Below are 12,653 nucleotides of genomic sequence, written 5' to 3'. Positions count from 1 at the left end.
CAAACTTTAATTAATCAAAGATGAACTTTTTTAATTAAGCTTAAAGTTGTTCTTTATATAGAGAGAATTTATTGATGCTGCGTAGAACATTATCGTGACAAGGAATAAAATTGAAGCAAAAAAGAAGAAGAAAAAAAAGATACGAATATTTTCTTTAACATCACCTCTGTCCTTAATTATCAATTCTTTGATAACTGGTTAAGAGCTAAATTATTTATGTATTTAATTCTACATCAGTAATATTACTGATTGTTTGGTTTATAATTTTAAATGCACATAACTAAAGCAAAATATAAGTTATGAGAAAGGAAAAAATCAGTTGCTTATTTGTTAAATATTAGGTGATAATAATTATGCTAATGAGAATTACGCAATTCTTGTTATTTAGAAGTGTAATGTTTTTGAGATCTAAGTGTTGCTATGATTTAATGTTTGATAAGATGCAATTCAATTTTATAAAAAAACAAATTGAACCTCTTTGGTTTTTTAAATAATTTTATTGTTGGTAACTTAATTTCTTGTCATAGAAATTGTAATTTATTCTCATAGCTTGAGGCGTGTTAAAGATGTTTGCAACAAATATTAAACATATGAAAAATAAATTAACCACAAGCAAAACTTGAAGAAACCTAATTATTTTGTGCGGGTATAATTCAGTTCCTCCATTGAATTTTTTCTCATAAGATCTATTCATGATTTGAGAGCCGTTAGTGGCGTATTTCTCGAAGTAGGATGATTTGGATTTGATCTCTTTATTATTCCAAGAATTTGCAGAATATTCAAGATGCTTCTTTAAGGTAATATAATACCTTTTATAAAGGCATAAGCTAGGATTTAGAGTTAGAAATGTCTCTCTTGGTACGTGTTTTTTCCTAGTTGCCTCTATTGTTCTTGCAAATTTTGCACTTTTCAAGTTCTTTGAGGATACCAAAATATTCATAAGCATGAAAGAGCCGCTTCATGAAGACGAAGACTAAACGTTACATAGAAAAATATTATGTCTTTATTTGTTTATGGCCATGGAAGCTCCAATTGAAGTACCAATATTAATGTCAATAATAAAAGTTCATGCGATTATTAATAATACCAATAAAGAGGAGTAAGTACTTATCAAGAGATAATTATGTTACTAAACCACAAAGTAACATATGCAATAAGGGAGTAAATAACAAACAAATTAAAGACGATTAATAGCTATTAATCATGGATAGTCAATGAAAAAAATAATAAATATTACATTAAATAGTGCCTCCATAGAAAATATAAAATGTTTAAGTTGCGACTTATAAGAATTTTTTTTTAATAATTAATTAGTGAATGAAATATGTATTTTCTGAAATAATAAATTAATATTAACAAATGGAAGAGATTTTTGACGAGAGACTAATAATAATATCCTAATTTTTATTAAAGTAAGTAATATAAAATTAAAAATTAAAAATATATGAAAAATGTCTCAATAAATGAATAATGTCATATTTCTTTCTTTTGACGAAAAATATGTTCATCAAAAATAACTTTGGTAGTATGAAAAATACCACTAATTCTGGACAACCTATAAGACAACAACAACTCCTAAAAATTAAAATTTAAGCAATAAATTTGCAATGATAAATCTCATATTGGGAATAAAATACTTCCTAATAGAGGTGATTCCATATTTAGGAAGACTCAAATTTGAGACCTTTGAATAAGAATGAGACTCCATACCTAGAAAAGTTTAAATCTAAAACTTAAAAAATGAAAGATACCATCATAACCATAGTTGATAGCTGCCCTCTCTTCTCATGTGCACTGTCTCTGGGTATGGAATTATATCTACTTTTTTAAGTACAATATTTTAAATATAAAATTAAAAAAATATTTAAAAAGCTGACTTGTTTGTCTCTCAAATAAGTCTGTACCCCTTTTTCACACACTTAAGAAATTGCTAGATTTTATAAGTACTTCAGCTTTGAGTTGTGGTATGATTGATAAAATTTTATTATTTTAAATAATAAACTTTGAATTCGAATTTTAAAGTTTAAAAATGAATTACGATCGAAAAACACTTTTTTAATATGATTTGGGCGATATAAATTAAAATTAGTTAAAATTTTCAATCTGTATCGAATAAGGAAAAATAATTAAGTATCTCAAACCTAACCACATAAATATGTTTAAATGAGGTGAAGTAAGTAGTACTTAATACTCCTTGCCTTAAAAAATAAGTAACAAATATATCAATTGGTACTCATTTGTTTCAACTTTGATGTTGAAAAAAATATATTCAAAAACTTTATATGGTTATTTTATTTATTTGTATAACAAAAAGTAAGTACTTCAAAGCTAGTCACATAATAATATATCAAGAAGATATAATTATAATTAAAAAAATAATTTCTTGAATGGTTGACAACATCATACACACTTTTCACATATAGTTTGAATAGATCGCTTTTAAAATATATATATAATTGTGGTATTACTATCCGCTTATGTGTATCTTGATTAATTTTACGGAATATTAGTTACCTCTTACCAACAATATATACCAGATAACTCATCAACTTTTAGAACAAGTTAAAAGAAATCACATAATATTTTTGTTTCTGAAAATTGAATACGAGCAACCAACTTCATTAACGACTATATCACACCCTGAATTAAATAAATCACTTTTATCTATAATAAAATGAATTATTCACGTTGATTGTTGATATAAATTGAACACATTTTAGAAGTTTTTTTGTTTGTTTTAGAAAATATGACGAATTTAGAACTAGACTTTAGACCAAAATTTAGAAAATATGACGAATAATTTTTCAAAGCCCTTGAATTTAGACTTTGAATAAAAAGGTTTACATAACATTTTCACACACTTTATATTACATGTAAAATGCACGAGGAAACAAGTTGACAATTTTGACCAAATTAGAATGTAGCAACATTCAAAGTAAAGATTATTCGAATTCGAAATTTTTGAATTTATATTTTGAGATTAATAATTAATTTATAAATAAATACATAATTTAAATTTAAAATATTAAATCACATCAAAGCGCATATGTCATACACAAATCTAGATCTCACCGTCCAACTATTTAAAATAGGATTTTATCAAGAATTTAGCATTAATTCCAAACTTTATATAAGTGGTAAAATTAATGAGATCATAAATAACTTCACTTATCAATACTTATCTACTAAACAAAGTATTTAATCTTTCATCTTATAAATAAGACGTTAATTATTTTCGTATTATAAAATCTAACGTTAATGAATAAGTTGATTTCATATCAAAGATAACTCTCTTATTTAGTATCACTCAATATTTAGTATTTACTTTAAATTTGAGGTTAAATAAAAAAATGTATTAACTCAGTATTTAGTATTAATCTTTGCACCAGAAAAAGTTCGAATATAATCAAGACTCAACTACAATAACAACAACAACAACATACCTAATATAGTCTTACAAGTGACGTTTAAAAAGAATGTGATGCATAACAACAATTACAACAACGTATCCCGATAAAGTTCTATGAGTAAAATCCGAAAAAAAAGTTTCTTTTTATGTTATATAAATACTTTGTATCTCTAATTATAAACGAATGTGATGTATCCGTTAATCCTATTTAATGTTTCCAACTTGTAAAAATTACACTTCCACACGAAATTATATTAATTATTCACGAGTTATTATATACACAGATTTTATCTCTATCTTTACAAAGTAGAAATACTATTTCTGATATACTATCAATTTTTTTAGTTTTTTTTTCATAATTAAACTTTATAAAATATATTAAAATCCACCTTCGAAACCATGAACAATGGCGCTATTCATTCTGCTCCATTTACAACACAATGTGACCTTTCTGTAACCCTTTCTCTCTGTCTCTCTCCTCATTTTCTCTCTCATCTCTGCAACTTCATGACCTTCATGATTTATTATTTTTTTACATTGGGAAAACAAAACTCAACCAAACCCCATTACAAAATTAGCATTTTCTTGAAGAATCAGCAACAAATTAGGTGTTAAATTTATTCTTCAAGCTAAAACGAACTCTTAACAAACACAAGTCTTTATCATTCATCAATCCCCTGTTTTTTTATTCACCAAGAACGAAAACCCCTATTTCATCTTCTTGAAAGGTTTTTTTTAAAAGATGATAGAACCCAAAAAACAGAGCAAAAACAGAGGGTTTTATGTAAGAATGAAGCTTTTAAACCACAACAATGGCGGAAATAGAAACAGAGGATTGTTCTGTTACAGATATTTCAAATGGGTTCTTTGGTTTTCACTTTCTTTTTATTTTTTCGCCTCGTTTCTATTCAATCATAAACCTAATACCATTTCTAAAACCACCGTTCCTCAATATTCTAAAGCTTCTCGTGCTCTTATTGAATACCCTGAAACTCAAAACCATCGAGGTAAAGATTTTAATTTTATTAATTTTTTTTTGTTATTGCTTACCTTACATTTATCTTATCTTTGTCGTGTTTTTTTCAGTTTCAGATTCGTTGAATGGATTGAAGATTTACGTTTACGATTTGCCAAGTAAATACAATAGCGATTGGTTATCAAACGAAAGATGTAGTAACCATTTATTTGCATCTGAAGTAGCCATACATAAAGCTCTGTTAAACAGCGATGTTCGAACATTTGATCCGTATGAAGCTGATTTTTTCTTCGTCCCTGTTTACGTATCATGTAATTTCAGCACTGTTAATGGATTCCCTGCTATTGGACATGCTCGTTCTTTAATTTCTTCAGCTATTAAGCTTATTTCATCGGAATTTACTTTTTGGAATCGAAGTTCAGGTTCTGACCATATCTTTGTTGCTTCTCATGATTTTGGGTCTTGTTTTCACACATTGGTAAGTTCAAAAGATTGATTTTTTTTTCAAATTCTGAATCAAACCCGATAGAGTTTTGAATATCTATGTGATTTTAATTGCAGGAAGATATTGCTATGGCAGATGGAGTACCGGAGTTTTTGAGAAAATCGATTATATTACAAACATTTGGTGTTAAATACGATCACCCATGTCAAAAAGCAGAGCATATAGTAATTCCGCCGTATATTTCACCGGAAAGTGTACGGAAAACACTAGCTACGTCGGACGTTAATGGCCGCCGTGATATTTTTGCGTTTTTTAGGGGTAAAATGGAAGTCCACCCAAAAAATGTCAGCGGACGTTTTTACAGCAAGTAAGTTTTGTTAAAATTAAACTGTTTAATTCTCGAGAATTTTTAATGAAAAGACGAAAATAACCCTTACGTTTTTTTTTTTGCAGGAAAGTCCGTACTGTTATATTGAAAAAATATGGGAATGATCGGAGATTTTACCTAAGACGTCATCGGTTTATCGGTTATCAATCGGAGATTTTACGATCCACGTTTTGTTTATGTCCGTTAGGATGGGCTCCGTGGAGTCCGAGATTAGTTGAATCAGTTGTTTTAGGCTGCGTGCCGGTGATCATCGCCGACGGCATTGATCTGCCGTTCTCCTCCGCCGTGCCGTGGTCGGAAATCTCCGTCACGGTGGCGGAGAAAGACGTCGGAAAACTTGGCACGATTCTCGAGAACGTGGCAGCAACCAATCTGAGCACAATACAACAGAAGCTGTGGGACCCAAGAATTTCAAGGGCCCTACTTTTTCATGATCGGACGGTAGAGGGTGATGCCACGTGGCAGGTTTTGCATGCCTTGACGGAAAAATTGAGTAGGTCCCATCACAGGTCAAGGGTTTTGAGCGAATGAGATCACGACACGTGTTGTGGTTTTGGTTGGATAGATTCTTATGCCAGCTAAGAAAAAATGTGTAAATGTGGGTAACAGCTAGACAATGTATATGCGGATTTCGGATAAATTGACTATCTGAACGTTCACCTTGTTATCGAATATCAAGAATCGTAAGGAAAGGGGGGGTCTCGGTGTGCTGAGTTGGCGGGACGGCATGGGTTAGACAGGAGCTTGTTATTGTTGTACATGTGAAAAAGAATATTATTTTATTAATTTGGAGAGAAATATGAAGAAACAGGATGCTTATGCTTTGCTGTACAATTCCTTTGTTTTCTTCTTTCTACTCAAAATCATACATACTTGAATTGAATTGTCGAACGTCTATCAAAAACAGTCTCACTATTATATCGTCAAGTTGGTACTTACCGTTCGAAATATTTTTTATCATACACTAAAATTTATTTTATTTTACTCGAGAAAACATAAAGTGGACCAGCAAGGAGACAGCGGGGATGTGTCAGAAACTTTAATGTTTGTATTTTTAATTAATGTAGAAACATTAGAAAAGACAGTGAACTTGTACTACTATTCAATTATTAAACTGATCACGGGTTACAATATTACAAAAATAATCTTTTTTATTTCAAGGTAAGTTCAAAATAGTCCAAAAGTAGTGAACAATTTTAATTTAAGGATATATTCCTTAATTTTTGCAATTTAGAATTTGATATATTCCTTCTTATAAAAGTGATTTATATATAATTTCTATTGTTATTACACAAATGACCTCATACCAAGGACACAATTCTGACCCTAGCTCTGATTGGAGACACGACCTTTAACTTAACTTTGCCTAATAGCTTGATCCTCGACGTAACCTTTAATTCGAGATTCTACAATCGATTCTAGCCATGATTAGGAATTGACACTAACTTGAACCTACCTGTGACCAATGATCCTAAATTGAGATAGAAGTCCATATTCTGAACCAGGGTCCGACCTTGAGCTCGAGTTGGGATCAGGAGTCAGGTAGTCGGGTCCTAAATCAAAATCAGGAGTTAGGAGTTGATAGTCAGGATCAAGGTCGGGGGTAGGGAATTGGATCTTGGTCAGATAGAAGTTAGGTCCTGAGTCGAGAGTTGAGTTTCAGATTGAGAGTTTAATTCTGGATTAGAATCAAATTTTGGGTTTGAGTTGAGGTTGTATCAGAATTAGGAGTCGGATCTCGAATTGACGTCGAAAGTCTAGTTTAGGGTTGGGGTCATGGTCGATCCCTGAGTAACTAATTGAAATCAAGATTCGAGTCCTAAATCAGATAATAAGGTTGAAAAGGGAGTTTTTAAAAATATATTATTTTTCTTAAATTATACTCAAAACATAAAGGATTTTTTTTGTTATTTTCTTGGTTGTAGAATGAAATCAAACAAGAATACTGACCAAAAGGTAATATTTTTAGTCCCAACAAAAGTAACACTGTTTTTAAGGCAATTTTTTTGAACCTTTTTGGCCTCCATATTTGTCTCCTACGCCACCCTTCTTATTCTTTTCCGCATTATCTTTTATGTGTTTGGAAGAAAATTATGGAATAACGATAAAATTATTTTTAATCAGTACATGATCAGATTGTGATTTGATAATACTATAGTTTATAATTGTTTTGTTTGTACCTTCCTAATCTTTTCTTTAGGGGGGAGTAGAGTGGTACCCCATATGGTAATGAAAGAAATTCGACATTTGAAAGATACATAACATATAAATATGCATTTTAACTTGGTCTTAGTTGATAACTATGCCTTTCTACTTTGACGGTACATAAGTAAGCACTTAAAATTGTATAAAGTTCACATGTGTGTCTTACGTGACGTCCTACATGGCAATTTCACGTCTTATGTGACGTCCTATGTATATTATGTCACGTAGGATATATGTGTCTACTCGTTTAATTCTACACACATTTAAGTACCCACCTTGTGCACACCCAAAATTGAAGAACATATATGTCAACTGAAGTCAAGTTAAAAGGTGCATTAATATATTATGCCTTTAAAAAAGCAAGATTAATCTAAATTTGAAATTTATAAATTTTTATAATAACTGAGTTGATAATCAAATATTATCTACGTTTACTAAATATTTTCTTATGTATATAAGATTTATTATTAAATTATCGTCAATTCATATGTTACTCTTCTGAATCTGCCAATGCTTCAATATTGCTCAATTACTACATGAGAAAAGAGGTGTATAGATAGATGTACACCAAGAAAAGTAAAATGCTCATAAATATAAGGGTGAAAGTAGAGAAAAATTAGGCAGACATTAATTTGATAATAAATTCAATAGCATTATTGTTCAACGTAAAATTAATGTGTATATATATATATATATATTTCTCACGTTTCAAACGAAACCTCTGATTAAGGGTGAAACAGTTCCATCACTGCACCACAATCCATATTAATAGTGTTTGTTCGTTAACGAGCTTTACACAACATAAAAAAGTAATTCTAAATATGAAATAATTAAAAATACAAATACAAGCGGGCACACAAAAAAAAATGGAGAAAGAGGTGTCCCTATGAATACACTGAGATAAATAGAACTTTTTCCTTAATTAGAGATTTTACATTTAAATTTTATAAAACAAACTTTTGATACCAAATGTTTTTTAAATATCTTTAATAAATTTTATAATGCGTAAATTCGAATTACTGCTATCTCTAATATTAGATGAATATATAACACATAAAATAGAGGGTAAAAATTAGTTTCTCATATCTTATTATGAAAAAATTGAATGATTATAGTGGGACATATAATGATTAATTATTGGAACAAGGATATGCATTATCCTTTAAGAAAATTAATAAAATTACGCTACTTGTGCATTGGATTATCATCATAGTTAATTGTCCATTGGTGCATTAGATTATCGTCAAGCACAACTAATTATGGTGCCTAACAAATACAATTTTCTTTGACTTCTTATTCATTTAATTTTAAGGTTCAATTAATTTAAATTCGAATTGGAAAGTTTCATTCTGAGAGGCAAAACACTTTATTATAAGCGACTTTACACTTAAAATTTGAACTCAAAATATCTGATCAAGAATTTTAAAAAATATACTTATTAATCCATCACAACTTTAATTTGATGCCTAACAACTATGTACAATTTTTTTCTAATTTCCTCCTTGATGTTTAATTTAGTACCTGTTTTGGAGCTCAACTTATCTGAATTTGTATAGAAATATTTTATTTTAGAAGGTAAAGCATTCCGCATATTCATATTATATGCGATGTTATATCTAAAACTTTAATTCAAATCTTCTTATTGAAAATATATACAGAAATACTTATCAATCTACCGTCATTTTTAATTTAGTGCCTAACAAATACAATAAACAACTGGAATTAGGTAATATACGTGACGTAACTAAACTTTAAATTTAATAAATATATTGTTATCTCAGTTGAAGCCATGTCTCTTTCATGTATTCACTTAGAGATTAAGGAAACTTCTAAAGTAGATTTGGTCCATAACTTCTTATTTAATTGATTAATTTAATTAGTTGCTAGTAGTAGTAGGCTACTAGTAGCCTAGGCAAGTTACCTTATGTTTAGGGATATATGAAAAGTAGTTATGTCAACTAATCTTTAATAAAATCAGTAACAAACATTTTAAGTCATTGAATCAGTCATTAATTCTTATATCAAAATACGCGATTATGCGTCTATGCTTGGTGTATCATACCTTAATTATATTTGATATCTACATTAAGGCCTCGATAATTTGGATCTCATTGTATAAAGTTCATTTAAAAAAAAAGTTGCACTCTAATAGATTTTTTTTTTCAAATTCTCTGATTAAAGATAAAAGAGACTTATTATCCCACCATCGCACAGAGTACTTGAGCTATATTAATATTGATGATACATAATCATGTAGCAAACTAATCATACAAGAGTATTGATATAATTTATTTGTGTGTGCATGTGTTTTTAACCTCTCTTTTTTTGCGAAAAAGTAAAGAGATTTATTCATTAGTTAAAAAAAAGAAGAGAAAATCTAAGCGAAAATTGAATTGAATCACAAATTAATAGTAATTCAATTGATAACAAATAAAGTGAATTCTTGATTTATAGTGATCATTCATTTGATAGTAGACTCGTAAGTGATGAGAAAAGAAAATAAATAGTTTAATTCACACATTTAAATGAAGCAAAACTACAAGAACAATATTCTATTCATTGTGATCTCATAAGTGAAGTCTGACAACTCTCATTTTATTATATTATTTGGCAATATATATATATATTGTTTTGAAAATAGTTGGAATTGGAATTTAATTTTGTACTAACAAACTACATGCCAAAATTATTATATTTGAAAACCATTTGTACTACAAAACCAAAAAAGTAAGATGCTCATCAATATAAGAGTGGAAATTCGGAAAAATTAGGTAGTTGTCAATTTAATAAATTCAATAGCATTGTACAAAGTAGTAGTAAAATTTAATATGGTATGTGTACATCACTTTTCAACTTATCCAATAATAATAACACTATAAGAGCTAGTTTTAATACTTTTTCAGAGCTAGTTTTAATACTTTTTCAACTTATGTTTCTTAAATTGATCTTAATTAATATAATTAATAGAAGAATCACCAAAAAGAGGAGTCACTTGTTAACAAAAATTGTTGTACTATCAAATAATTAAATTATGTTACATAAGTTAATTCATTAAGAAAAACTTTTTTTAAAATATTATTTTGACCTCACAAACTAAGTAAAAACAATTGATAGGAAACACATCAATAAAAATGAATATGTTAGAATCTCTTTTAACTTCTTTTTTAAAATGTATTTTCTATTTAATATTTTTTAATGATAAGAATTCTGACTCCGCCACTAATTCCAATCATCTATATATCTTATCCACATTATTATTCATTGTTTTTCTTGGAAACTAAGAAAGTGAAGAGAAAAGAAATACATAATGTTGCTTCTAAGCCAAAAAAAAAATATACTAAAAGGAATGGTCCACATTTATGACAATTTAAACTATATATTATATATCAAGGTCCAAAATGTATACCCTACAAGCACAATAACCTAAAAACATTGATGTGCCCTATTCATTTCAACTCACATTTTGCCCTTTTTCAGATTGCTGGACCATATTATATACACTTTTTTAGGTTGAAATCAAAATCATGAACCCATCAAGGCCCTAGGTCTACATAATTACTCTGATCGTATTAGTAATCATATATATTATACTTTGATTATTGAGTAATCACCTTGTTGATTATTACTCAATGGATAAATCAATTGACCAACTTTTTTTTGGTGTGAGTTACATAGATCAATTTCACGTCTATTTAATTACGGGGTCAACTTATATTAAATTGAGACGTTTAAATTTAAATGTGATGCCTTTCTAATTTTCTAAAGGCCAAAAATATCTCAAGACTTCATTTTTTCTTTTAGATTTTCTAAAGTCAACTAGGTCTCACTAATCTGGATTCATATTGAATAAATTTATTAAAGAATGTACAACCTTCATCACTGAAAGATTTTTTAACTCAAGACATTTTGTTAAAATTAAAGGAATATTAGTCATGCTATAAGTAGTAGTAGAGAAATGACTTCCAAAGGAATTATAAACTTTAAAGAACTATTTTTTTGTTTCTCACAAACTTTCGTCTGACTAATTCGAATTTGTGTTGCGTAAAGCTTATTAAAAGACAAAATGTTTCTTAGCATGATTCTTTTTTAGTTACAAGACTTTAATCCAAAACCTCTAATCAAGATTTAGAAGAAGAATTCTACTCTGCCACAATCCTCGATGATAATTAAAAATTACATTTTGGGACAAATTAGTTTTGTGCATTAGAAATAAATTTATTACATTATTGGATTTGATCACAACACAATTTTATTGGTTTGGCTTATCCAAGAAAGAAAGAAAGAAAAAAGCATGAGAAACTCATAAATTGAAATGGGACCTTTATGTACCCTCAAAACTCTAAAAAGTCATCATAAAGCCATATGACAATTGAAAGGTTTGTAGATTCCCTTCCCTTCATGTTAAGTCAATAATAGTATATCATCATGAGCCAGAAAATGGACAAGATTCTTTCAACTTTAATTAATAGTCTCAATTTTAAGTTTTCGAGATAAAAATAGTTTAAGCAAAGATCATTTTTCCTTTTACGAGCCTTACACTATGTGATGAAATAGTCTGAATTTCTTCATTTGTAATTCTAGATCTTGAGTTTGAGTTCTGAAATAACAAAATATCTTTATAGGAAGTGGTTTTCACTTTCATAGGTTTTACACAATACAAATTTGATTTATCCTAATTTACGTATAACGTATGGGAGTTGGTTTAACTGTCCTAATTATGTCAGAACATTTTCGAGATGTAAATGAGTGCGATATACTTCTATTAATTGACTATGTTCCGTTTCGTTCGAGCAGAATCAATCCGACATAAAATGAATATCGAACATCAGACGGTGAGAAAAAAAAGTAGTAATCCTTTAGGTTTGAGACATATGATTGAGCATATGACAGTGTATATAGAGACCCTACTGGATGTGGAGTGTGAGCTGTGTTAGCACATGTAATGCTACCTCTACCTAACAAAAGAAAACTCAAAACTTAAAAGAGGAAAGCCATGTGATGAATTATTTGTTAGAGAATATTTTTGCAAGTAGTCTTGCCTTCTTGAATGGAAACAACTAATGACATGTTTTGAATTGTGTAATCACATTGCCTAGATATTTATGATACTTGTATTAAATTAATTATTGACTTAATGATTTCTCTAATATCAAAAGAAAAACAAGTCAAATATCATTGAAAATATTACAAGGAGTATACAGTTTAAAATATGAACTGGTCAAACAATGTT

The 12,653-nt window shown here is 28.9% G+C and overlaps 1 protein-coding gene across 2 annotated transcripts; it reads left to right on the top strand.

Annotated features, from left to right (window-relative positions):
* The first annotated feature begins 3,653 nt into the window (after nt 1-3,653).
* Nucleotides 3,654-6,071, top strand: LOC125844846 (probable glucuronoxylan glucuronosyltransferase IRX7). Of its 2 annotated transcripts, none has more exons than XM_049524195.1 (4): nt 3,654-4,416; nt 4,496-4,863; nt 4,947-5,197; nt 5,284-6,071. In XM_049524195.1, the coding sequence occupies exons 1-4, from the start codon at nt 4,152-4,154 to the stop codon at nt 5,747-5,749; spliced, it is 1,350 nt and encodes a 449-aa protein (XP_049380152.1). In that variant the 5' UTR covers nt 3,654-4,151; the 3' UTR covers nt 5,750-6,071. The 2 variants fall into 2 exon arrangements, with proteins under 2 accessions (XP_049380152.1, XP_049380153.1); XM_049524196.1 differs by having other exon boundaries at nt 3,793-4,416; nt 4,502-4,863.
* Nucleotides 6,072-12,653: the final 6,582 nt, after the last annotated feature.

The sequence above is a fragment of the Solanum stenotomum genome, chromosome 11, assembly GCF_019186545.1.
Source record: "Solanum stenotomum isolate F172 chromosome 11, ASM1918654v1, whole genome shotgun sequence".
Taxonomy (NCBI): domain Eukaryota; kingdom Viridiplantae; phylum Streptophyta; class Magnoliopsida; order Solanales; family Solanaceae; genus Solanum; species Solanum stenotomum.
The sequence above is the reverse complement of the archived record's forward strand: the minus strand, read 5'-3'. Positions and strand labels throughout refer to the sequence as shown.